Source organism: Astatotilapia calliptera, chromosome 7 (genome assembly GCF_964374335.1).
Source record: "Astatotilapia calliptera chromosome 7, fAstCal68.1, whole genome shotgun sequence".
Lineage (NCBI taxonomy): Eukaryota > Metazoa > Chordata > Actinopteri > Cichliformes > Cichlidae > Astatotilapia > Astatotilapia calliptera.
This window is the reverse complement of record NC_137428.1, coordinates 61,198,748-61,224,210: the sequence shown is the minus strand read 5'-3', so window position 1 is coordinate 61,224,210 and position 25,463 is coordinate 61,198,748. Positions and strand designations below refer to the sequence as shown.

Here is a 25,463-nt window from a genome sequence, read left to right as displayed (position 1 = left end):
TTTATTGCTCAAAGTGATCAATGACGTGGGGAAAAGAGGGCCTTTAATGACCTAATCTCATCTCTCACAGTTTGGATTGTAGTACCTCAAACTGAAATATTCCCTCATCCATTCTAGAGAAAAATCTGCCAAATATTAATAAGTGATTCAGAAGTGAAATATGCGATCTTGTTTCAGTGCGTCACCTTTTTGTCAGTCCTTCAAATGCGGATTAAATGTTTCCTTTAACTTTTCTCTAATTAGTTTCAGCTAAGTCCTTCTAGAAGCAGCTCATGCCACTCTGCAGCCATCTCAGCAATGCCTCCTGCTTTTTTTGGCTAACAAGACCCAGCACCTATCTAAATGACTGGTGGGAGAGCCATAACCTTTATTTCAATGTTCTCTGGAACCTTAAAAAAACAGCATGCATGGAACCTGCAGTTATATTTACTTTACAAAAAAGAAACGTTCAAAGTTTGATGAGGAGTTTAAAAAAAGGAAGAAAGTTAAGGTGATGTGATCAGTGCCTCGGGGAACTTCAGGAAATGTCATGCTAATTCACTTCCGCATCTTTAGTATGAGTTAGATCTGCAGTTTAAATAGTGATAAAGCTCATGCAATATGATTGCTTCACATGGCTCCTTGTTTGGCTGCAGCATGGTGGAGCTACTATCATGTTATGGAATTTTCTGTTTAATATTCATTTCCTGTCATGTCTCCTCCTTAGACGATCTTGGGGTTCAGTGCCAGTGCACGTTCTCACACACACACGCACACCTTCAAACACATCTGCAGTTGGAGTCAGTGTGCCAGGGTCTTGTGCTGAGTGAATGTAGGCCTGCCCTGGGCCCAGGGAGGTACTTAATCTCTGTGTGTATGACATGTGTGAGCTCAGGGTATTGTACTGTATGTTTCCCTCTCACTCAGCTGTACTTAATGTAGCCCATAAAGGCTACACAACAATAAGCTACGCCTGGCACTCAGGCCACCATTCCGCACTACACTAGCCCGCTGAGCAGGATAAATGACTCCTATAAACCTGTCACACACATACATACACACACAGCGGAGCGTGCACAGACTATAGAAAGTCATCTCTCCGGCTGTGGAGGATCTGCTGGGGTTCTCAGTGTGGTTGTGTGAAGTTTGGTTCTCTGCGTGTAATAAACACAGCGCTGCTCGTAAAAATCTTCAGGTAAAAAAAACAAACAAACTTGGATGTAGGAAGCTTCTCGTTATCTGGAGCAGTCGCTCTCAAAAGATATTAACGGTGGCGAAGCCTTCATGTGATGGTTCCATTATACATTTGTGTATCTGTCCCAGTTGATGCAATCCCTTTCTATTCCTTCACCCTGGCCCAATGTTTAATCAGTAGCTGAAGACAGATTCCACTTCTCTAATGTCCCGGACCTCCCTCTGCATCTCACCCTAGAAGACTGATCTACATTAAGAGGGAATTAAATCGCCTTTCCATGTGATGGCTAGCCACACTGTTCGTAAATGAATGCCATTTAAAATCCATAAAACTGTTATTCTGCATAATACCTTATGAATATATGTGTGCATGAGAAGTAGTTGAGGATTGCTGGGTGTTGTGTGGCCAGCAGTAGATGGCCCTCGGATATGCATGCATGTGTTTGCATCTCCCACTTTGTGTGATATCACATAGCACGAGCACCTGAGATGGAGGGGATTTTATCATTTCTTACAAAAACACCCACTAACCACCATGACTGAGTGCATTTTAGTGGGAGCAGAGAAAGAGCTATTAGTCTATTTATGGATCCTGCGCGGTGTTTATCAGTCACACACCGACTGCGAGACAGACGGCATCATCTGGCCCCTCGTGTTGGTTTTAATGATTTTCCTGTTAAAGATGTCGGTGTCATGTTGCTTTTGTTATTTTCACAGTTGTCCTGGAAACCATGGAGGAAAACGGTGCATGCGGCTTTAGTGGCTCCCAACTTGATTTTGATAAAAATGTAAATGTGATGTAAATCCCAATATTTATTCTTTCACTTTAAGAGAAGAAAATGAAAAAGGGCTAAACACATTATCTCTGTATTTTTATGTTTTGCCTATTTTGGCACCAGCTGTGGTATTCATAAATAAACCACAGAGATAATAGTCGTCGACGAGAAATCCATTTTCATTCTTGATATTTATTCAAGCAGTTCTCTCCCATGTTTATACAATCCGGAGTATTAAAAGATTGATTCAATTTGATGTTTTGAAATAAAATGCAAACAAAAACAGATGCTTGTGTCTTTCTTCCCCCTTCCAAGCTGAGGAGGTATTGTGATTTATGTAAACCGTGGAGCTCTGAGCTCTATTCTGGGCCTGGAGCTTCCCAGAAAGACAGAAAGAGTAGGCAGGGATGCTAAAAGTAGCCTGCTGTGCTGTACAACGAGAACACTGTGTGGGTGAGAGCAGAGGGCTTAAAGATGTTGTCGGTCTAAGGGTTGGTACAGGTACGATAACATGACCCCATTTTAGGTGCTGTAATGGATTTGTGCAGCCACCTAAAGCTTAGCGTATAGGATAGTCTATAAATCTCCAGTCGATTTCCCTACTAAATTTAAAGTAGTTTTACGCCATCGTGGCTCAGTGGCTAACACTGTTGCCTCACAGTGAGGGGTCCTGGGTTCAAACCCAGTATGGTCCTTCTGTGTGGGGTTTGTTCTCCAAGTGTTTGTTCGGATTTTCTTTGGAAATTTCTGATGCTCGATGTATGATCACCCTGGAGTAACACTGGCAAAGACCCGTATAATCTCAAGAATTTGACTTTACTTGGTTAAATAAAGAAATTCCTATATATATATATATATATATATATATATATATATATATATATATATATATATATATATATATATATATATATATATATATATATATATATGTAAAGGAACATATTGACAGTGGCTCACCGATGCCAATGACATAATTACCCAGCTACATTTCTGAAAGAATGCAAAAGCATTGACATATATTTTTCTTCCTACAATAGCCCGACGGGCAGGGAAGAGATAGATTTTGGTAGCCCGACTGAAAAGATCGCTAGCCCCGGGACGTCGGGCTAGCGATATTGCAAGCCCTGTATCTGATTGAGGAATCACTCATCTTTGGAAAAGAGAGTTTATTACAGAGAAATGTCTCTTTCCAAAATAAAACCTATACTATCCGCTTCTTCTGGGCTATATTCTCAGCAGCATAAGGAGAATCATGTGCTAACAGCTGTCTAAATGACTCGGCTAAAGTTAGTAGCATGCTTGTTGTTTTTGTCTTTGCACTAGGATGATGTCGGCGTAAATGTGCAGTCATATTCGTTGTGTTCCCACTAGTGATTTCAGGTTAATCTCGTTGAAATGACCTTAACGCCACAGCACGGCAAATCTCCGTTAACGAGCTACCGCCGATCGCCCCGTGCATGGGGCTAGACAGCTAACACGTTAACGAGCTAACTGCGCTAACACACTAGCTCCCACCCATGTAATTGAGCATTGCACGGCACATCCAACATACTGTTTTACTTTAGTCCATGACTCGCTTACCTTCAGGGTCATACGTCACATGAAAACCAAAATAATTCCAAACGCCAGATCTGGAGAGCTTAACTTCTGTCTCGCTAGCTTGCCCTGCGCTCTTCCTTCTGACTATGCTGTCTGTGTTGAGCACTCAGTGGATCTGCGCTCGACAGTGCAGCCTAGGCGGAGTAGTCGAACGCAGATTCACTGAGCGCTCAACACAGACAGCATCGTCAGAAGGAAAGTTGATAAAATAAATTACAAATGTTGTATTGTTCGATACATATGCGTACCGAACCGAAAGCACTGTATCGAACGGTTCAATATCGATACGAATATCGTTGCACCCCTAATATATATATATATATGATATATATATATATATGATATATGATATATATATATATATATGATATATATATGATATATATATATATGATATATATATGATACTGCGCAGGACCCTCAAGCTCCCAGGCCTCTGGTAGAGGACCCGAGCTTGAAGGATAAACCGCCCGCAGGGGCGTGCTGGGTGTTTTTATATATATATATATATATATATATATATATATATATATATATATATATATATATATATATATATATATGTGTATATATATATATATGTATATATATATATATATATATATATATATGTATATATATATGTATATATATATATATATATATATATATATATATATATATATATATATATATATATGTATTAGGGGTGCAACGATACTCGTGTCGATATTGAACCGTTCGATACAGTGCTTTCGGTTCAGTACGCATATGTATCGAACAACACAAAATACATGTTTAATTTATTTTATCAACTTTCCTTCTGACGATGCTGTCTGTGTTGAGCGCTCAGTGGATCTGCGCTCGGCAGTGCAGCCTAGGTGGAGTAGTCGAACGCAGATTCACTGAGCGCAGGGCAAGCTAGCAAGACAGAAGTTAAGCTCTCCTTGCAACATGGCAAATTGAACCTCCCCCACCCTCATTCAGATCTGGCATTTGGAACTATTTTGGTTTTCATGTGATGTATGACCCTGAAGGTAAGCGCGTCATGGACTAAAGTAAAACAGTATGTTGGATGTGCCACGCAATGCTCAATTACATGGGTGGGAGCTAGTGTGTTAGCGGAGTTAGCTCATTAACGTGTTTGCCGTCCAGCCCCATGCAGGGCGATCTGCAGTAGCTCGTTAACGGAGATTTGCCGTGTTGTGGCGTTAACGTCACTTCAACGAGATTTATGCTGACAGCACTAGTGGGAACATAACAAATATGACTGCACATTTACACGACATCATCCTAGTGCAAAGACAAGTGGAAGCAGAAAAAAAACAACAAGCACGCATGCTACAAACTTTACCCGAGTCATTTAGACAGCCGTTAGCACATGATTCTCCTTATGGGGACCTGATATGTTTAATATGCTGCTGAGAATATAGCCCAGAAGAAGCGTATAGTATAGCTTTTATTTTGGAAAGAGCCATTTCTCTGTAATAAACTCTCTTTTCCAAAGATGAGTGATTCCTCAATCAGATACAGGGCTCGCAAAATCGCCTGCCCAACGTCCTGGGGTTAGCGATTTTTCCAGTTGGGCTACCAAAATCTATCTCTGCCCTGCCCGTCGGGCTATTGTAGGAAGGAAAAATATATGTCAATGCTTTTGCATTCTTTCGGAAATGTAGCTGGATAATTATGTCATTGGCATCGGTGAGCCACTGTCAATATGTGACAGCGACAGCACTGATTGGTGAGTGATGATAATTTGCGCACCAATTCCTCTGACATCATCTTATCAATGTTAGCTTACTATGCAAACATGACAAGTGAAATCTCCCGCAGCAAGCTTAAACATGTGAGAGGTTGATCGCGCAGAGAATCGCTGAGCGTTATGTGAGTGTGTGTGTAAAAGCAGCGGGATATATATTGTAGCGGGTCAGGGCTGTTCGGGGTTCTGTTTGTACAGTTATGTTTTGTTTATGTTGCCATAGTGACGGGTGACGCCCTCTCGCTGCGACGGTGTGTCCTTCCGGGGTCAGAGGGCGCCCTGTGTGGTGGTGGTGGTGGTGTTGTTGTTGTTGCTGTGCGGTTGCGGCGCTGAGCAGTTAGCTAGCGGCAGTGTTCTTCTGCAGATGTCAATAAACGGCTGTGCTCCCTGGCTAGCTCACGGGAAGCAAGACCAAACGACACCTCCGTCTCCTCCTTGTCTGAGCTCGCCACATTGGTGTCAGAAGTGGCATGATGGTGGCACCCCATGTTCTGACCGAGTGACTTTTCCCCCGCCGGTCGTGACCGGCCGGTGCGCCAAAAGAAGGCACCTGGACATTTGCAGGACTTTGTGTGGGGTAATGGGGTCATCGGGGACGACTGACCCCTTAGGTGGGGGCTATGTAGCGGGTCAGGGCTGTTCGGGGTTCTGTTTGTACAGTTATGTTTTGTTTATGTTGCCATAGTGACGGGTGACGCCCTCTCGCTGCGACGGTGTGTCTTTCCGGGGTCAGAGGGCGTCCTGTGTGTTGTTGTTGTTGTTGCTGTGCTGTTGCCGCGCTGAGCAGTTAGCTAGCGGCAGTGTTCTTCTGCAGATGTCAATAAACGGCTGTGCTCCCTGGCTAGCTCACGGGAAGCAAGACCAAACGACACCTCCGTCTCCTCCTTGTCTGAGCTCGCCACATTGGTGTCAGAAGTGGCATGATGGTGGCACCCCATGTTCTGACCGAGTGACTTTTCCCCCGCCGGTCGTGACCGGCCGGTGCGCCAAAAGAAGGCACCTGGACATTTGCAGGACTTTGTGTGGGGTAATGGGGTCATCGGGGACGACTGACCCCTTAGGTGGGGGCTATGTAGCGGGTCAGGGCTGTTCGGGGTTCTGTTTGTACAGTTATGTTTTGTTTATGTTGCCATAGTGACGGGTGACGCCCTCTCGCTGCGACGGTGTGTCTTTCCGGGGTCAGAGGGCGTCCTGTGTGTTGTTGTTGTTGTTGTTGCTGTGCTGTTGCCGCGCTGAGCAGTTAGCTAGCGGCAGTGTTCTTCTGCAGATGTCAATAAACGGCTGTGCTCCCTGGCTAGCTCACGGGAAGCAAGACCAAACGATACCTCCGTCTCCTCCTTGTCTGAGCTCACCACAATATTTTAGTTCTGCTGAGCCAAATAAGACAGGTCAGGGTGAAGAAGTGACAGCCAAAGAAAAGCTTACCACAAAACGGAAAAGTTATGACAAATGAGACTATAAGGCAAAAAGAAAGTGCAGCTTTATGGTTTCATGGACAAAAGAATTTCTGTGGCTGTAATATGACAAGCTAAATAACCAGGGCTGCACATAAGTGGTCCGCAGGTGCGCATTCGCTGTCAAAATAAAAAACGGGCACAAGATAAGAAGTTGCAACGCGTGTTTGCGTACATAAGATTTTCAGGAGGAGGACAGACATTTGTTTAGAACTCTTAAAGATGTCGAAGAAGCAAGCTCCTTTAAGCAATTACTGTGATGTTCCTCCACCTCCAAAGAAATGTCAGGAGTCCGAACCACAAAAGAAGCGCGTATTCTCGGAAAAGTAGTTGCAGGAGGTGAGCTGGCTTCAAACAAATGATGGACGCACAGAGATGTGGTGCGGAATGTGCCGTGAAAATTTAATAAATCACAAATTAAAAAGGCATGAACATTTTTTTTTGTATCGAAAAAATATCGAACCGTGACACCAAAGTATCGAACCGAACCGTGAATTTTGTGTATTGTTGCACCCCTAATATATATATATAACAACCTGAATCTAAGAACTTAATGTAGATACAAATGCTAAAAGGAACGTTTGGCTGACTTGTTCTATCCGACAGCTGCCACAGCTCCCATTTATCCAGACTTGCACTTGGACTACACCCACTTGGGTTTGTGTCTCCTCCTGTTCTTCACCTGGAGATCTTTCAGGTGTAAGTCAAATGTGTTAAGCACTCCACTATGGAGTCCGATTCATCACAGATTAAAAAGTTAAACCTTTTCAAATTAGAATTGTTGTAGCTGGATTTTTTTTCTAGTGTCGCAGAATTTAAAAGATTCATAAAAAAGATGAGTTAATTTAAAGTGTACGGTAAGGCAGAACGCCGAGCTGACTTACTTGAAGCATCTGCCTAAATACTGTTTAGAAACATGAATTGCATACAGAAAATAATGTCTACATGAAAGTAAACTAATAGACATTATGATAAAGCAAACAGAAAACCTGCAGAGGTTAGAAGCATGAAAAAGAAAAAATCAAAAGAAGAAAGTGCCAACTTTTATAAGCTTAGATTTTTTTGCCATGCATATGTGTAGAGATATGCAGATATGTGATTAGAGAAGTGTGAATGTCCTTTGCTGTGGTGGATTTTTGGTGGGTAGATGGACAATAACTTTGTCATATCTTAAATTATCAGCGTCGCTTTTCTCTCTTAGTCTAAAGGTTGTTTCTTCATTGATAAAAATATCTGTCCTTCAAGCTTCGATCAGTTTTTAGTTAAAAAATCAAAAAACACTGATACTTGGCATTAGTGCAAAGATGATGTACAGCATCACAATGTCAGACCTTTGAAGCACACTCTGTCTATGGTGGGCATCTGCTGCTTGTTTCTCCACGGTACGCTTGCTTTGCTTTACCAAGCTGCCGCACATAATTGAATCCTCTGTTGGCGTCACTCACTTTTAGGTTCCGTCTCACTTGCCCATCAAGGTTTTCATTTTGGCCTTTGGCTAGTACAAAGCCACAGTGGGACACGCCCTTGATGTTGCTGCTACTGCTTTCCACAAATCTGAATTTTCAGATTAATATCTAGGTAGCAGGCTTTATGGGATTTCTTGTGAACTGTATTGTTTGTAAAGTAACTTTTACACTTAAAGAAAGTTTTGTATTTAATGTTTGTATTTAATGGAATTGCACGTGGTCCTGTCTATTTTTTTATATAAAAAATAATTTTTTGATTGTTTGCTCACAAAAATGACCACATACAAAAAAATTCACTTAGTCTTCTACATCGTGACTTTTTGTTCCACCTTATAGTGCAAAGAGATCCACTCTGCACCAAGCACTAATTAAAGGCATATTCTCTCCATCCTGTTTTAGTGAGTGCTCATGTGTGGGACTGAAATGTGGGCGTCCTTACTGACTATATGGGGGAAGGGAGGTAGAGAGGGTGGGTTGATTTTACATGGGCGCAGATATGCAGGGGGAGTGGCAGCTAGACAAGGGGGTGTCGAAGCATCCTTCATGTAATTTAAATGCAATTATACATTCCCCCACCCCGTTTCTTCGTGCTGGGGTGAATAACAGGGGCGTATCTTCATCTAGTCCTGCCGGTGAACTAGTGTTTCTGTCTGAGAGCCTGACTCCTGTCTCAGCTGCAGTCACCTGCTCCTCTTATTATTGGACATTATTCCACTGGCAGAGCAGAAAGGAAGAGAGGAGGGGAACTTTAATAGCACACCTGAATGGAGGGTGTCATATAATCAATGCATACAGGCCTGCATTACAGGCTGTCACTGAGACTCCATCACACACTAGCAGAGAGGAGGAGGGAGAATGGGATATTAACTCTTGTGAAAGGAGGGATGGGTATCAGTGGCCTGAAATTAAATGGCTTGCTCTAAAGGAGATGAGGCCAGAAATGAGGCACCTGTTTGGGCTGGAGTTCAGCGTACGTGTTTTGCACAATATTTGCCTCTTTGGATTCTGATCCGCTCCGTCTCTTTCTTTTTGTTACCTCCCTCCTTTGTTTTTCCCGTGTTTTCTCAGTGTTGCGACGTTATGATTGGAGAAATCGGTTGCTGCTCTTTCCAGACATCTAGTTAAAACTTCCTCAAACAGAACTTCCCTTAAGAAGTTTTCTGTTTTTATGCCTGTGTGTGTATTCATCTGCTGTCGTCAGCAGACTGTAATCCCTCTGAGCCATCCCTGCGTGTGTGTGTTTGTGTTAGTCCATTTTTTTTTTCTGGGTTGGAAAATGCCGGACTGCATGTTTGTGTGTGTCTGTGCGTGTGTGTGTGTGAGGGATGTTCAGTGGAATGCCCTTTGATACAGAGAGAGTTTTAGAAATGCAATTTCCTCCCTTTCTGTATATGCGTGTATTCATGTTGGGTTTATTAGAATATGAAAGTGTTGCGCCGCAGTGCCATGGTTAGCCTCTCCCTCCGTCTGCTCTCGCTCCCTCGCTTTTGCTCGTTCTTTGGCCTCCGCGGTCTCTCCGGCTGACTCATGCATTAGAGATGAGGGGCTGGAGAGAAGAGGGAGACCAACGCCAGGGGAGACCAACCGCTTACACCAGGAAACTCGCCATTATAAACAGAGTCAACACGCCTCGCATATCAGACGCTTTCAAGTCTGAGGGTGTATGTGTGTGCGCTCCTGTGTGGGAGGGGATGTGGTAGTTAGGAACAGATGAGTGCGTGTTTTTAAGTTTCTGTATTTCTTTCACAATATTGTCTTTTAACTTCAGGCTTTGAGTCAAAATTTTGAGGAGGCCTTTTTTTTTCTTTTTAGTGCTACAACTTCAAAGTTCAAAAGCGTTAACGTCAAGCGATTTTGGGATTGTAGGATGATGCTGTCAAACTGAAGAGGTGAGGGACAGAAGAGGCTTTACTGCATGTCAAAATCCTGCCCGTCCCTCTTCCTGCGTTCTCTTTACTCTCACAACCCATTCTCTAACTTTTGTGAGCGCTCGTTGTTCAATGAGCTGTTTGATAATGCCAGATGAAGAATTGAGCCTCTGTTCCTTGTAGGTGCTCGAGACAGTGGGCCTACTTGTTCAGGGTCTTCCCCCATGAGAGGTGAGGGGGTAGAGTAGGCACAAAAAGGCGGTCTCACCCCTGGGGCCTTACCTCTGTTCTCCCATCAGCAGACTGGGATGAGGTCAGCTTTGGGGTGATCTGTACGATGGCGCTGCCTGAGTCTGCAGATGCCAAAACCACATCTTCCCTCTTACTGTATCTGGAAAGTTGCCACTCTGTCTTTTCAGTGTAAGACATTTATGATGATTGACTGTGTCTGTATACCTAGACTTTTTGTTTTTACTCAGTCTTGGTGCTTTATTACTACGTACAGATGGGCAGGAGTGTCACAAGCTGATCAGCAAAGTGCATTACAAAGCCAATCAATATCCTTTAAATGATCTTTTAAATGATCACTGATTAAAAAAAAAGTAAAGTATGCTGCAATTCTAGTTCTCATCGATCAGCGTCTATCACCAAGCTACTTGTCAAAAGCTATAATGCTTCTTTAAATCAGATGAATCTTTTATGGTGTATAGGTGTGAGCAATTTTAAATAACACATCACCACTGAGTGGAAGTGTGCATCAGTGATGGTTTAACAAAAATATGCTGGGGCATTTACTGTCTCACAAAAGTCATAGGCAAGGCAAGGCAAGTTTATTTGTATAGCACAATTCAACAACAAGGTGATTCAAAGTGCTTTACAGAGACATTAGAAATGAAAACAAATAAAAAGCATGATTTAAAATTGATTAAAACAAGCAAACAAACAAACTAATAACAAACAAACAAACAAAACAGTATATAAAATCAAAACAGATAAAATCAGAACAGTAGATAAAATCAGTAGTTAAATGTAAGTTTTGAAATTTAAGCTTAAAAGTGTGGATTTGGTGCTTTATTCAAATGCAGCTGAGAATAGGTGAGTCTTCAACCTGGATTTAAATAAACTGAGTATAGATAGATAGATAGATAGATCTGAAGTAGATTTTAAGTTATGAATGGAAGTTGAGAAGACAGAACCTAATGAAAGGGATGCAGACTGTTCACCTTGTAATATTTTGGATGTATGTGTATCTGTTGCTTGGACTATAAAGCACCTTGAGTGGCCAGTAAGACTAGAAAAGTGCTATATAAGTGCCACATCCAGTCCATAATTTGAATTTGTGGCTACATGTTGTCATCGCACATTGTGCGCGGTCTTTTTGGCTGCTAGCAGATGGACAAGGGCAGATTTACATCACACAGACCCATGTGGACACTTGCAGAATTCAAAACTATAGATGTGGCTTGTTTATTTATATATGTATAACTTTTCACACTTCTCTTTGAACTGAGAATGTGTTTGACTGATAACCAAAAGCTGATCTGCGTTTCTTTTCCCATTTTCCTGCAACGCACTCATGTGACACGGCACACTTGTTTGGTTGTGCATGAAATATGTGATTTTGTTTTTTAATTATCATACATTGCTAATAGTCAAAAAATATTTCTATTCAGCATTTTCCACCATTAGAGACTTTTACTTTTTTCCTAATCGCTGACCTCTCTCAGTCCAGTATGGGGTGGTCCCTCCACGACCCCACCCCACTGACCAGGGGCTAATGTTCAGGAGACCCCCATCCAGACAGGGGCTCTCCTCTAGCCTTTGACCCCAGCCTCCCCCTCCCTCACCTGGGTCAGCCCACAGAGGACAGGGGCCCAGGAGAAGATTAATGGAGCTCCCTGCTGGAGCAGGTGTGTATATGAGTATGTGTTGATGCAGCACATGAGCGAGAAAGAGAGAGGAAATGCAGGAAGGCTTGAGAGTGTAACAGTGAAAAAATAAAGCAAAAGTTACCAATTTTTGGTTACATAGTTTTAATATTCATAAATAATGATACTTATCTAAAGTAAAAAGGCATCAGTTTAATTTCTTTTATAACAGACTTGCACAAGTGGCTTTGGCAGTTCATAAGAAAGCTTATGTATGTTTTTATCGTCTTTTTCTGGTACAAATAAAAGCATTATTTTGTAGGTGATTATGCAGCCCCACGTGGCACAAACTTGTCTCTCTCTTCCTCTCTCTCTCTGTATGTGTGTGTGTGTGTGTGTGTGTGTGTGTGTGAAGAGTGCTGTTTCAGCAAGGTCTTCTGTTCATTCTCAAGGTGTCCTCCGTGCCGGCTCTTTTCTGAAGGCCCTTTTAATGGATTGGCCTGATATACCTTCCAAATGGAGCACTTTGAGCGTTAATTCGCTTTCTGATAAAGATCCCCCCCCCTTTTTACCTTCCCTTTCTATAAGTCTTCTCCCCGATATGAAGTACACAAGGAAGGGCAGATGAGCACAAAATCCTCTCTCTGTGTCAGGCCGGGTGGGAAAATGGACTAGGGTGAAAAAGAATCAATTGGATACCCATTCATGTGTTAGTGGGGTGGAATGAGGAGAGTGTATTGTGGAGAATGGCTGGAGGTTGTCTCTCTACCCCCCTACTGCCTCCACAGACTGGCCTAGTGTCTGGGAGGGAAATTGGAGCCTTTCTGACAGCTTTGTGGCGACAGCAAGGGTTATCGCCAGGATCTGGCCATTGGCAGGTATAGCTGTCAAAGCTGTCACTACCTCTGAACTCGGGAGCATGGCGACACACATACAGCATGTGCACACGCAGACGGGAGCACATACACGGGCAGCAGCATGCTTAATACACATACAGCACACCTACACAAACAAATGGGGAGCATGCACACACAGATGCGCAAACAGCATCCAAATTATGGAAGTATGCTGTATAAGATAAGCAGTACATTTTTGGTCAACCTATTACCGCTCCAAAGCTCATTCACTCTGTTAACCCTCGGTGTGCCGGAGTCCCACGCTGTATTTCGGCTGCTCACGAAGGAGCACAATGGAGGTGGTTTGACCTGTTTGCCCAGTCAAGTGTGACATTATTGAGCCTGTATATGCAGCTGGACTTGAAAACTTCTTTTGCTCAAACTAAAAATTAAACATCATGTCTTTACACAAGTGCTTACATGGTCAGATTTTTATGAATAACTTCCCACCCGCCTTCATTACCCATCGCTGCAGGAAAGTACGCTATGTCTACTGGCCCTCTGATGCAATGTGGTGTGCTGGAAGCCTCTGACTCTTCAAACGGTTTCTCTTGCGCTCGATTATTTATTTATTTTTCCTGTCATTGACTGAGCGGGAGCAGCGCTCCGAGCGGTTTGTGTTTCTTTGTTCATCACTGGGAATAGAGGGTCAGAGTAAAGTCCCATTTCTTGTCGTCTTGGATTGTAGTTTATTTGTTTGATCAGCCTGCCCTATTGTGTTTTCAGATTGTGTGTGTTTGTGTGTGTGTGTGTGAGGAAGAGAGAGAGAGAGGGAGAACTGAGAGCAGCTCTCCCACCCAGAGAGAAAGAGATGGTGAGAGTAAACTCATGTTTACAGTGTTGTCCCAGCGGATGAGGGCTCCCTGCGGTTCAGCCCAATTATGAGCGGAGAAATTAAAGCAGCCCAAAACATATGCACATCTCTGCTCTGGAGAGGGAGGGAGAGAGAGAGGGAGCAGGAAGAGGGTAAAAAGTGCAGAGCACAGGACCCAGTGGGCTCTCACTTGGACCACTCGGCATACACGCTAATTAACAACGCACAAATGCAAACTCACACAGAGACACTGCCACATTTTTCAGTGGGTTGACTTAATTCCAATATTTTCTTTTCCACTCATTTGATTATTAAGTGCACTTTGGCTTCATTATATTTGTTCTGTGTCTAATACAGTAGCGTTAGTCTCATTTGTGAAAGAGTTGATTCAGCCCACCCCCGCCTCCACCCTCATCCCTCCCTGACATGGCCGGGCCCTCCCCTCTCTCCCCTCAGCGAGACAGTGAAAGACAGAGACAGAGAGCTAATCCAACAGCATGTTTGATGCATTTTTAAACAGCTCTGGACTTTTTCAAGTTTCCAGCCAACAGAAGATCTCATCTGCTATAATTTAATCAGCGGCTAGAATCACACTGCATATTTAAGCAACATTAAATATCTCTCGTTCTCCCTCGCTGGCCACTTAACTGGGAACAGAAAAAAAAGGATTTTCTTTTATTTCCCGCGTATTTCCTCCCATTTACACTTTTTCATCTGACTCTTAAAAGAGGCAGTGATTTGTCAAGTAATTACCATCTTTCTTTGGAAAGAGAGAATGCTCAAGTGGCGTTAGGAGATTCGTGGTTTTTCTTTCTGTTTTTTTCTTTTTGGCCCACAGTGTGGAAAGCTGTGGGAGGACTTTAAAAGCACCATGTCATCCCAGAGGTCATAATCTGTTTAAAGTAAAACACAGTTGAATCATATTATAAATCTAGTGTAATTTATACTCCATTCAGTGATGATGTAGAATCACATCTGTTATCTGATGGAGGCTTTTGTAAACTCTCAGTGAGTGTGTTCTCATTTCTGGATGCACGTGTGTGTTGCAGAAGGCCTTGTTGGGAAGGCTTTCCTATTTTTGCCCATCACAGCCCTTTTCTGTAACATAACAGAAAAAATTAATATTTATCACCTGTGCAGGAGTGTGTGCTGTGGGGATAGGGAGAGCGAAGAGTAGCTTGTCTGTCCGGATCGGCGAAGCACAAGAAGAATTGATTTTTGACCAAATGTGTTTTGGATTTAATTCAACTGCTGTATTTTTCTCCACTGCATTATTTACATAGAAATCAAGTACAGTATGAGGTGAGTGAACAACCAAGAGGACAACCAAGATGAGTGAAGCTGCAGTTCTTCTTTGTGCATCCAGGATCATGTGTGTTTTTTTTTGTGTGTTTGTTTACAACAAGCCTGGGGAATCCTGGAGTAACTGAAGCTAGGATACTGTCATGACAAGTAACAGCGCTGTCGTGTTATTGTTCTACATTGTAACACATAAATATCTAAAAAACAAAGAATTGCCTTAAAAATAACTGTTACACATCTATTCACCGTGTTGTTGCATCGGCCTCTCGTTATTATTCGGTTTTAAGAATGTGATAATTAATTAGTTTTACCCTGTTTTCTGCCATTTACCTCTGAGTTTCTAAGTCTCCACAGTAAGTTGGTTAACTTCCATTTACTTTCTGATCATTTATTTTGTAAGCACCATCGTGAGGAGGCATGAAGTCGAGCCTCTTGTGAGGAAGATTTAAATCTGTTCAGTGCATTTGCATATTTTGATATTTAATGTTATCATCAAGCAAATTGCAAAAGGAATACATTGAAGTCCATGAATTACATCACTACAGTGGATTTTAAATTAAACAATCAATATGTGATTGTTTAGGGATTATATCCATTTTTATATACTGTGCATTTTCAGAAGCTCAAAATTAACTAGATAATTTACAATTGATAATAAACCCTTTCATGGCCAGGTGAGATCAGTTTCCTCATTATTGTATGGCACATTAAGCAGATAAAAGAGCTGGAGTGGACTCCATTGAAAGTGTTGAGCTCATGGGTAGCTTTTCACTTTAACTCTCATTATGAGGTCCACAGAGAAGATGCAAGTGAAGCAGGCTATCATTAGGCTGCAAACCCAAAACAGAGCTGAGAGATGACAAAAAGTGGTTTCAAATCAACAATCTGGTGCATTCTTAAAGAGAAGGAATGCCCTGACCAGCTCAGAAACCCTAAAAGGCTGGAAAGACCACAGACGAGAATTAAACAGGAAATCAGAGTGATCAGAGAATTCTTTCCTAGGGGATGAAAAACCCTTTACAACATCTGAGTTGAGTGCTCTCGAGGTAGTTAGCGTCTCGTTGTTTAAGTCTACAAAACAGGGGCGCCTTCATAAATGGAAATACAAAGGGTTTATAACAAGGTGTAAACCACTGGCTGCATTGAAAAACAGGAAGACCAGGTTAGACCTTGCCAGAGAAAAATCCTCGAGCCTGCACAGATCTGAAAAACTTTTTGGAGAGATGAAACCAAGATGAACTTGTACCAGAATGATAGGAAGAGAAACGTATGGATAATTAGAGAAACCGCTCACGATCTGAATGCCGCATCATCTGTCAAACATGGTGGAAGCAATGTTACAGCGTGGGCATTTACGGCTGCGGGTGGGACCAGGCCATTTGTGTTTACTGACGATGTGACTGGTGAAAGAAATAAATGCTGAAGTGTGCAGTTCTATACTCTCTGCTCCGATTTAGCCAAATGATGCCAAACTAAGCGGGTAGAACTTAATGGTGCAAAGCATGCTACAAAAGCAACCTAAGAGTTTCCGAAGACTCTAGTTGAGAAGACAGCCAGCTTGCACCCGTCCAAACCTAATGGAGTTTTGGGAAGTGGATGCATAATGTTCACCTTCTGATACTTTGGGTGTAGATGTGTATCTATAGCTTGTACTTTAAATTGCTTTGAGTGGCCAATAAGACAAGTATAAATTGCTATATAAATACCAGTCCATCCAATCCATAATTTAAATTTGTGGGTACATGTTGCCATTGCAGACAGCCTCCAACAGTCCTTTTGGCTGCCAGCATTCAGGCACAGGCAGATTTATGTCACACAGAACCACGTGGAGACTTGAAGAATTATTAATTTCAGACTCTGAAAATGGGGGACTACGTATAAAAATGGCTGTAATCATGTCTGTGCTTCAGTCACATCTTGATTATATGTGTTAAAATGCTGTTGAGCTGTTGTACAGAGAATAAACGACAACACTTGTCGTTGTACAAGATCTTATGCACCCATATTTTGATATTGACCCATATTGATATTGTGTTTATAATGCACGCACATGTCTTTATATTGTTTTTGCATTTGGAAGCACTGTGTATGTGTTTTCTCTTTTTGTGGGCTCTAAGCTGCGCTGCCAATGCGAAGACAGCAGCGCATAACCTAGTGCACTGACTCACACATGCACCTATGCACGCACACGGGCGGATCAGATTCTAAGAACCTTTTTATACTCTCCTCTGAAGGGGAGCATTCTGATCACAGTCAATTGCCCAGACAGCAGAGCTTTGTCAATATTTAGACAGTACTGTAGTGTTGTAAAATGAACCAATACACAACGGATGAAGCTCCTCACTGGATTAATGATGCCTGACTGACTGGCTGGAGACACGAGTGGAGATGAAGATGTTATTTACCCCATTCTCTCTCTCTCTCTCTGTATGTGTGTGTGTCTCACTCACTCCTCTCTCACGCACTCGTTCCTTCATTGGAAGCCGCTCTTGTGTTGTTTCACGTGATCAATAAGTCTATGTTCAGTTAAAGAGGAATTTGATTCCAATAGAATAACACAGAGCTTTGTTCACTTTGCATTTGTGGCTCTCTCGACACTGTCTCAGCTTCACAAGAGCGCCGTTTGCACCTTAAAAACAGTAGAAAGAGTCACTGCTGTTCTGCTTTGGATAGGTAACGGGTGTGAGAGGAAATGTGGATACTGATTCCAAAGTTTTGGAATGCACTCATGTAGTAATTTATTACATAATTCATGTGTGCCTCTGTTTTGTGAGTTCTTCAATGTGGGCATTAGAGCCACCACATTTCCACTAGCTGTAGTGGAACATGATGATTAGTGATGCACAATGGGTCTGACACCTCAGTTTGGACCTGTAGGTGATGCATTGTGGGATACCCTAAATGATACCCGCCTCATTTTGGATGAATGTAAAGACAGGGTTAAGCACATCATTCTTTTCCCCCCAATTTCTCCTGGAAGAGTGCAGAGTGTTAGGGAGCAAAAAATGTGTTTCTAAATGTCAAATGTTTCTGAAAACCAGTGAAATCATTAGCTGTCTTAAAAAGGAAGAAGAGTAAAACCTAGCCTTGAGGGGGACTTCAAAAAATACCCTGAACTGATGGGAACAGTAAAGTGTTTGGATGCATCAGAGAAAGTAAAAGGTTAAAGAGATCTGGTGAAACTTTTTGATGATCCATTTATAAAACTTGGACTGGTAGCTGCATTGTCTCATTGTCCAATAGGTGCAATCAAATGTTCTGCAACTCTGCCTTTTCAAACTTTAGTCCACTTCCATTGCTTTACAAGTCTCCGTCCTGTTGTGAACTTTTGGATCCATGCTCTGTGATTTTATGACATATGCAAGCCACTGTTGTGTGTACAGCTGGCCTTATTTGAATGTCCAAGAAGCAATTTTCAGTCAGATGCTCCATAGCGTCCAAACCAGTCTTAATTTTCAGAGCAAATTTTGATTAAATTTTAAAGATGTCTTTTAATTTTAGTCAACACGTAGTCAAAATATATACATCTAAATTCAGTTAATTGTTTTTAGACTGGAATTGATAAGATAGTAGTAGAATAAATCTAAAGTTAATTCAGTCAGCTGAAATCTAAAGTGTAAATGTTTTTGTGTTTTTACTGGTGAGAATTTTCCTTGACCTCAGATGTGAACTGGGCCCATATTTCTACTCTTCTCTTTTTCCCAAGTCTTGACATTTTTGCGTTTTGTTGAGAAACTGGGAGGATGGGAGGTATTTATATCATTTAAAAAAAAAAAAAAAAAAGGAGATCTGCACAAGGAGATTACTTGTGATTGGGTCACTTTCAAACTCGTCGCGACTTTCTACACAACCTGATTAGTTTTGATTGGTCGCCGTCCCTTCTTCATCTTGTTTTTATTCATTGATTCAAGTGCCAATGACATCATGTGTTTTTGTTCTCTTCGTTTATTAGTTTTTATTTCTGCCCGAACAAAAAGGTTGTTGACCATGACGAAAATTATTGGCCAACCAAATTAACACTGGTCCGTACTATCCAAAGTTGTGCATCAAGTCAGGAGCATTGACATTGACGGTAAACTCATCTCCTCTGATTTTCTATTTTAACATCTGACATCATACAGCACAAAGAGACCTCATTTGTGTAATAGTCATGCATATATAACCAGCATACTTAAGTTCAATTTAAGTTAATTAAATTCAATTGAAAATGGTCATCATAAGGCATTCGAATTAGGCAGTTGGCAACAGTGGAATAGTGAACTGTGGAGAATATCAACCAGAGATCAGAACAGGGCACAGATGGATCTAAATTTTAGTATCCACAGTGGAAGTGATCCAGAGGTGCACAAGAAGATAACCTGAAAAGGGAGATTAGGTCAGTTTAAACCAGCTGTGTTTTTTTTTTTTTAATTAGTTTTTTTCCCCCTTTCATTTGTTAATCACGCACAGCATGCACACTTTATGGAACCTGTTTGCAAGAGGGTTGTTTATACTTATGTCACGCGCTTTAGTTGCAAACATATATCTTTACTTCAGTGTTCACTGTTGGCACTCTTTCTAGTGCACTGATGAACAATACTGGTCAAATTTCCTGTTTTGAGTAAGAACTACCCAGCACTTTGAGTGCTGCTGTATCTGGAGGCTCTTTCTGTTTTCACACCGACAATTTCCAACCTGTCTACTTCAAATAAGCAGAATTGAGAACAACTGTAATGTAGCCGGTTTGTGTGCATATCCCAATCTCCCCAGAGTCATGCACTTCTTTGATTGTCACCTTAGCTGGCTCCAGCAGCTCCTGACAGTGGTTGTTAGGCCTTTGCCTCACCGCTATCTCCCACTTCCATAATGCCGCTTCGCTGAAACAGATTGAATGAACACAATGATTCTTTAATCAGATAACCCATGCACCGAATAGATTAACCTTCCTTAACTCAGGTCCTTTTCCCTCTCTCTCCGTCTCCTCTCCTCCTTTCTCCTCAACCGGAGAGTGGAGGTCCACAAACTTTAATCTTCATTACCTGCTTTGATTTCTCTGCTAAAGGAAGAAATGCATAATTTACATCCTTTGAAGTAGCTGCACTATTACTGACAACATGTTACCTTTAATCTTAAGAGCCCTGGAACATTAAATATTTAGTCATTTACCGAACAAAGGAGGACTGAGGCGATGCCTTCTTACCTCTTTGACTTTCACTGTCATGTGCACTCAATGTCCCCAGTAAGAAGCAATTAATTTCGGGGGGGAGAAACAGCTTTTACTGAAGTGCAGGTAACTTTAAGTTGTTTTCACACTTTTACCTTGTTATTTTATCCTGCTGAAAAGAGAGCTTTAAAGTAAAGTGCTATCCTTAGCAGAACTGGGTATTGGTGACCGGAAGGCTAACAAGTTAGTGCCAGTCTGTCTGAATGTATGTCTGACTGATTTGTCACTTTTAGGCCCATCCTATTCAATCTTGTCTATCCTTGCAGCAATGGTGGATTACTGCTAATGCCTCTGATCCCTGATAATTTCCTTTTTCCCATGAAGCGATAGAGAATTCACTATGTTGTAGTGTTGCCTTTAAGAGTACTTGTGTTCGCACACCTATATGACATCTATATGAGCTGCTGTACATGCATGGGCGAAGATATCCCCTGGTGCACACACGTGTGTAGGTATATCTGCCCTATTTGGGTCTCTTCCAGGGAGTGTAGTCCTATCCCCGTGTGCTTTGGCTGAGCAGGTAGATGAGTGAGCTCAAGGTTTTGTTATTTTAGTTTTTTTCTTTTTATATCACCGGCAAACAATGACACCCTTCTCCACACCTAGAGACAGCCCAGGGTTGAGCATTTATGCTATTTCAGTGTTCATTGAATCACTAGTAGTGATGCAGAAAAGCAGCAACTTTTTCAACTAGCGTATATTTTTTTAATGTTTGGGACTTTTAGTGAATGGTGAATGCTTCAGCAACCTTCCTCTTTTTTCCAACCTTGGAAAGGAGCACTAGCAGTTTGTTTTTTAATTCCTTGTTGGGCTCTGTGAAGGAAAATTAGACAATTACCCAGACTCATAATGTTGTTCCATCCTCCTCCCCCCCTCCCTCTTTCCTCATCTCCTCCCCCTCTCCGCCTTTTATGATTAATTACTCTGTGAACATCATATGCCGGCTGAACAGAAACATAAGTGTGGGACGACGTAATTGTGTGTCTCTGTTAATGAGTGTTGATACGCACTTGCAGTAGTTGCTCAACACCTTGCTGTTGTTCGCCGTCCCTCTCATACATATATACACAAAACATGTATATGTATATATACACACACACATGCGTGCACCAAGGGTATAGATTACCATAGTAATAGCTGCTGAGTAGCTTAAAGCTGGTGACGGACGGTCTTATGGAGCACCTCTGTCTGCCACTTGGTCAGTGAAATTAATATCCACTCCATGCTAAGCCGGGCTCTGAGCCTGAAGTTGCTGGTAGGAATTGTAAGCTGTAGCCCACGGCTAAGATCTACTCAACTTCCCCTCTGCGCTCTGAGCTGTGAGCTCCAGCTGGCACTGTAGACACCGCTGCTACTGAAGTCGTTAAGATATAGACCCAGCTCTTTCTCTCACTGTCTTTCCTTCTTTGGTTCCCTCCCTCGCTCACACCTTCAAACATGTCCACGAGAGCCTGCAGGAATAGAAATTCTCTATTGATCAGAATGAACAGTGGAATAATCTTTAGTAATCAGCCAGGGCCCTCGCTTTATTAACAATTGATGTGACTGGAGTCGAGATCAAGAGAAATGTGGCCGTGTATCTTTATGTTTGTGGGAACAAGATGTAGGATGGTTTATGTATGCATTTGGTTCTGTTTTTACGTGTGCACAGATCTGTGTGTGTCTTGATATTTCAGTACCTCAGTCCGTCGTTGTCTATAGTATCCTGTCTTAGGGTCTCATAAATTATTAAACACTTACACTCCTGGAGCCTGCCCTGTGCCTTTTGCAATACACAATACACAGAAATACCTATTGTCTAAAGTGTGTGTACAGCACCACTAATAAGCAACTAAAACCAACAAAACTGGAGGAATGAAACTGGACCTGAGTGGGCGTATCTGAAAGCCCCGGCACTCTGCTTTCCCTCTCCTTAACATTGCACTTGAGCTTGACATATCACCGGCTCATTTTTCCAGTATCAAGCCTTTTGTCTTTTTTTTTGCTCATAGAGCATCGCAGTTTGTCTCATTGTTAAGTGTGTATGTGTGTTTTTGTGTGGGCCCGTGTGCAGCCACCCCTGGGCAGAGCATTTTTCTTCTTTCAATACGACATTGATTTCCTGTATGACTTCATCAGACTAATACCCGCTTTTGCCTCCTTCTGTACACACACACACACACACACACACAGATGCCCATAATGCCAGCGTTTCCTCCCAGCAATCAGTCAACGCAGCTTGTCTTTGGATCAATGGCCTCTATGAGCAGACTTCAACACTGGAAATGGAAAATGGTCCATTCAGAGAAGCCGAACATATAACATAATGAGCAGTTAGCCTGTCACTCCAGAGAGAGCATCGTGAAGAAAACTTAGCACATCTGGATTTTCATTTGCATTACATTTATTCTCATGAGACAGTTTTCATGTTGCTCTGCCCTATTTGCAATCCCTCTGCATCATATGAAAAAAAGCACACATAATCTCTGCAGATATTTCACTGGAAAGACCTTTAACAAGACATATTTCCCCCAAAATACTATGTGACAACAAAGAGCTGTGAGTGGACTCACCATAAACCTGTGTGTCTGCAAAGCCAAAACTACAGGGAGCAGTGATCAGATCAAGAATTTTTGGGCTGCTTAAAAGATGTGGATAGTTTTTTCAAAATGTTATTATTACCCTCACAAACACACATCCACATGGCAAGTGTGCACGCATGCACAGACAGCCAGTAATACTTTACACTTTGATAGCACAGCCCATACTCTCTGTGATAATACACTCAGTGATCCTTATCAGCACTACATGAAGTGTTAGACGGAAAAGAAAAAAGGGGGAGTTTGGACAGAGAGAGGAAGCTAGTTATCCTCATACTAACATGCAGATTAGACCCTGCTGGCTTCACTACATGTAATTGAAGTGAGGCACTTATCTGTGAACTCAACGGAGAATATAACTTCCCCTGCATTGCAGGATGTTTCGAATAGAATAGATATCTTAAAAATACGGTTGAAATGCATGAAAACTCACACGCTGGTACATGCAGGAATGTGTGTGTGCGTATGTGTGTTTAAGTGTGCATTGCCAGTTAGTCAAGCTGTGAGAACTCAGGAGCAGACTAAACCTTGTCAGGTGTCAGGAGTTGCGAAAGCAAAGGTTCCCTGGTATTTTTGGCTCCCCCAGGCTCAGAGTGACAGAATACACTGTCACAGTGTTATCACAATATTTGTTTCAAGCCTTCACATTATTCCAGCAAGCATGTAGGGAACATTTGTAGGATTAGACACAAAAGCTCCTTCAGGGATAGTCCTCATTTTTCTGCCCCTCTGATCTGTTTGGACACAGTTATTAAATGTGTTTGCCCCCGCTGTCACAGCACTTTTGTTCCTCTTTATGTCTGTCTTTCCTTTTTTTTTTTTTTTTTTTGCTGTCTTATGTCACTCTCGAAAACCCTGCGTCCCGCTCATTAATCAGATGATACAGTGTTGTTACTTCCCTTTTTTGGTACTGGCTAAAAGCAAATAGGGAATGCTAGAAATTCCAGAATAAAGGGGTGTACGCAAGAAGAGACTACCAGCAATGTGGTGAAATTGTGAAATCCAATGTGGTGGAGTTAAACCACTCTCAGCTTTGAAACAGTCGATTAGAGCAACAACCAATGGGAGTGAAGGGTATTGCTGATTGGTGTGTAATGGCATGGAAAATATAGTGTTACCTATATATTTGGAGCCTGGGATGTTTGCAACCATCTAAATGCATCAACTATTTCTTAAATCAATAATATTGCTATTTAAAGATGTGTTTAGCATTTGTTTACGGGTTTTAATCTCATACTTTGGGAAAGAGTCTGACAAGAATTGGAGTTCAGTTGTCTTATAGGAAAAAAAATTCTGATTTAACATAAACATCTAAAGTAATCCTTTCAGAATTTGATGTGTTTGCAGCTTTAACAAAAATGTTGGCGACTATGGTAACATTTTGTTCTTGTGTTATAAGATCTTTGTTGTTTTTATGAACGCTGTCAACATAAAGCAGACCCGTTTCTCACAGATATTCCAGAGTTACCGGAGACTCTTTGACCTGGCAGTGCATTTTGAGCAGCGTGTACTTCGGCCCTTTACGACACCGTATTTCCAGCTGTGAGTTCAGGTTGTTAAAGTTTATCCCCTTTATGTACTTTAACATCCTTTAATATCAGCGCATAAACTAGCACCAAACAGGCCATGGAGGCTCTCTCCCTCAGATAGATAACACACTAATGAACGCTCTGCCAATTAAGCGTTGCTCATCTCCAACACTTGACTGCCTTAACTGGGAGGAGTGGGAGGGGCAAGTGTGAGTTTGCGAACACGTGACGCCGTCAGTGTGAGCAGCGGCAAAAAGGACTTTTCCTCTGAGGTAACATAACAGTGTGAATGTGTGTGTTTGTGTCCCAGAGGAGTGTGTTATCTCTGCTGTGTCTGTCTCCTGCCTGGCTCTGACGCAGAGGGAGGATGTGATGGAAATCTCCCTCTATTTAAATCCACCGCTGGCACATCAAAGCCTGCTGCTGCTGGAATAACAGAAATAATTAGACACAAACGTCTCATTTACATAAAAATGTTAATTAATCTCGTCTCTCTTAGCCCAGTCAGGCTGAGATGGCCCTGTTACTGTACATCTGCCATGTGATCAGTGTAGAGACTGATGCGCTTTTCCTTTTTTGGTGACTTGAATGTCATGAGTCATGAATGAGGAATCATGGGTTTGTATGTGTTAACGTTTTGGCAGACTTCATAATAATCCAGAATGAGACCATGTGTGAGAACAGCATTGAACTGCTATTTAATTTAATCAGTTATCCTCTATCAAATGCTGTTCTCTTCTCTGAATAGCTTCATTTTATGCAGACAAGCTTTCTGCTTGATTAAGCTGCAACTTAATGCTCTATTATTAATTCAAGTTCAACTTCATTAGTTACATGTTACTGTTATCAGGTTGGAGCTCCTTTTGCTGTCAGAACTGCTTTAATTGTTCATGTCACAGATTCAGAAAGGTGCTGGAAACGTTCCTTAGAGATATTAGTCTATATTGATATGCCGATTTGTCAGCGGCACATCTATGATTTGAATCTCCTGTTTCACCAATTACCTAAGGTGCTCTGCTGGATTGGGTTCACAGTTCTCCAACGATGGTGCAGGTCACTGGAGTACAGTGAACTTAATGTCATGCTCAAAAAACCAGTTTGAGATGATTTGAGCTTTTTGACATGGTGGATGTAGCCATCAGGTACGCTGTGGCCATAAAGGGATGGAGATGACATGGTCAGCATCAATAATCAG

At 41.9% G+C, this 25,463-nt stretch overlaps 1 protein-coding gene across 2 annotated transcripts in view; it reads left to right on the top strand.

The window, feature by feature from the left end:
- wwox (WW domain containing oxidoreductase) overlaps nucleotides 1-25,463 on the top strand; it is a 135,957-nt gene that overhangs the window by 62,806 nt on the left and 47,688 nt on the right. The window contains exon 9 of one of the 2 annotated variants that reach the window (XM_026176194.2): nucleotides 1,891-2,204. The exons of the other annotated variant lie outside the window; for it this stretch is intronic. Within the exon in view, the coding sequence (XP_026031979.2) occupies nucleotides 1,891-1,965 (75 nt within the window). The 3' untranslated portion in view covers nucleotides 1,966-2,204. Of the gene's footprint in view, nucleotides 1-1,890; nucleotides 2,205-25,463 lie in introns of those variants that run through there. 2 annotated transcript variants of the gene reach the window in all.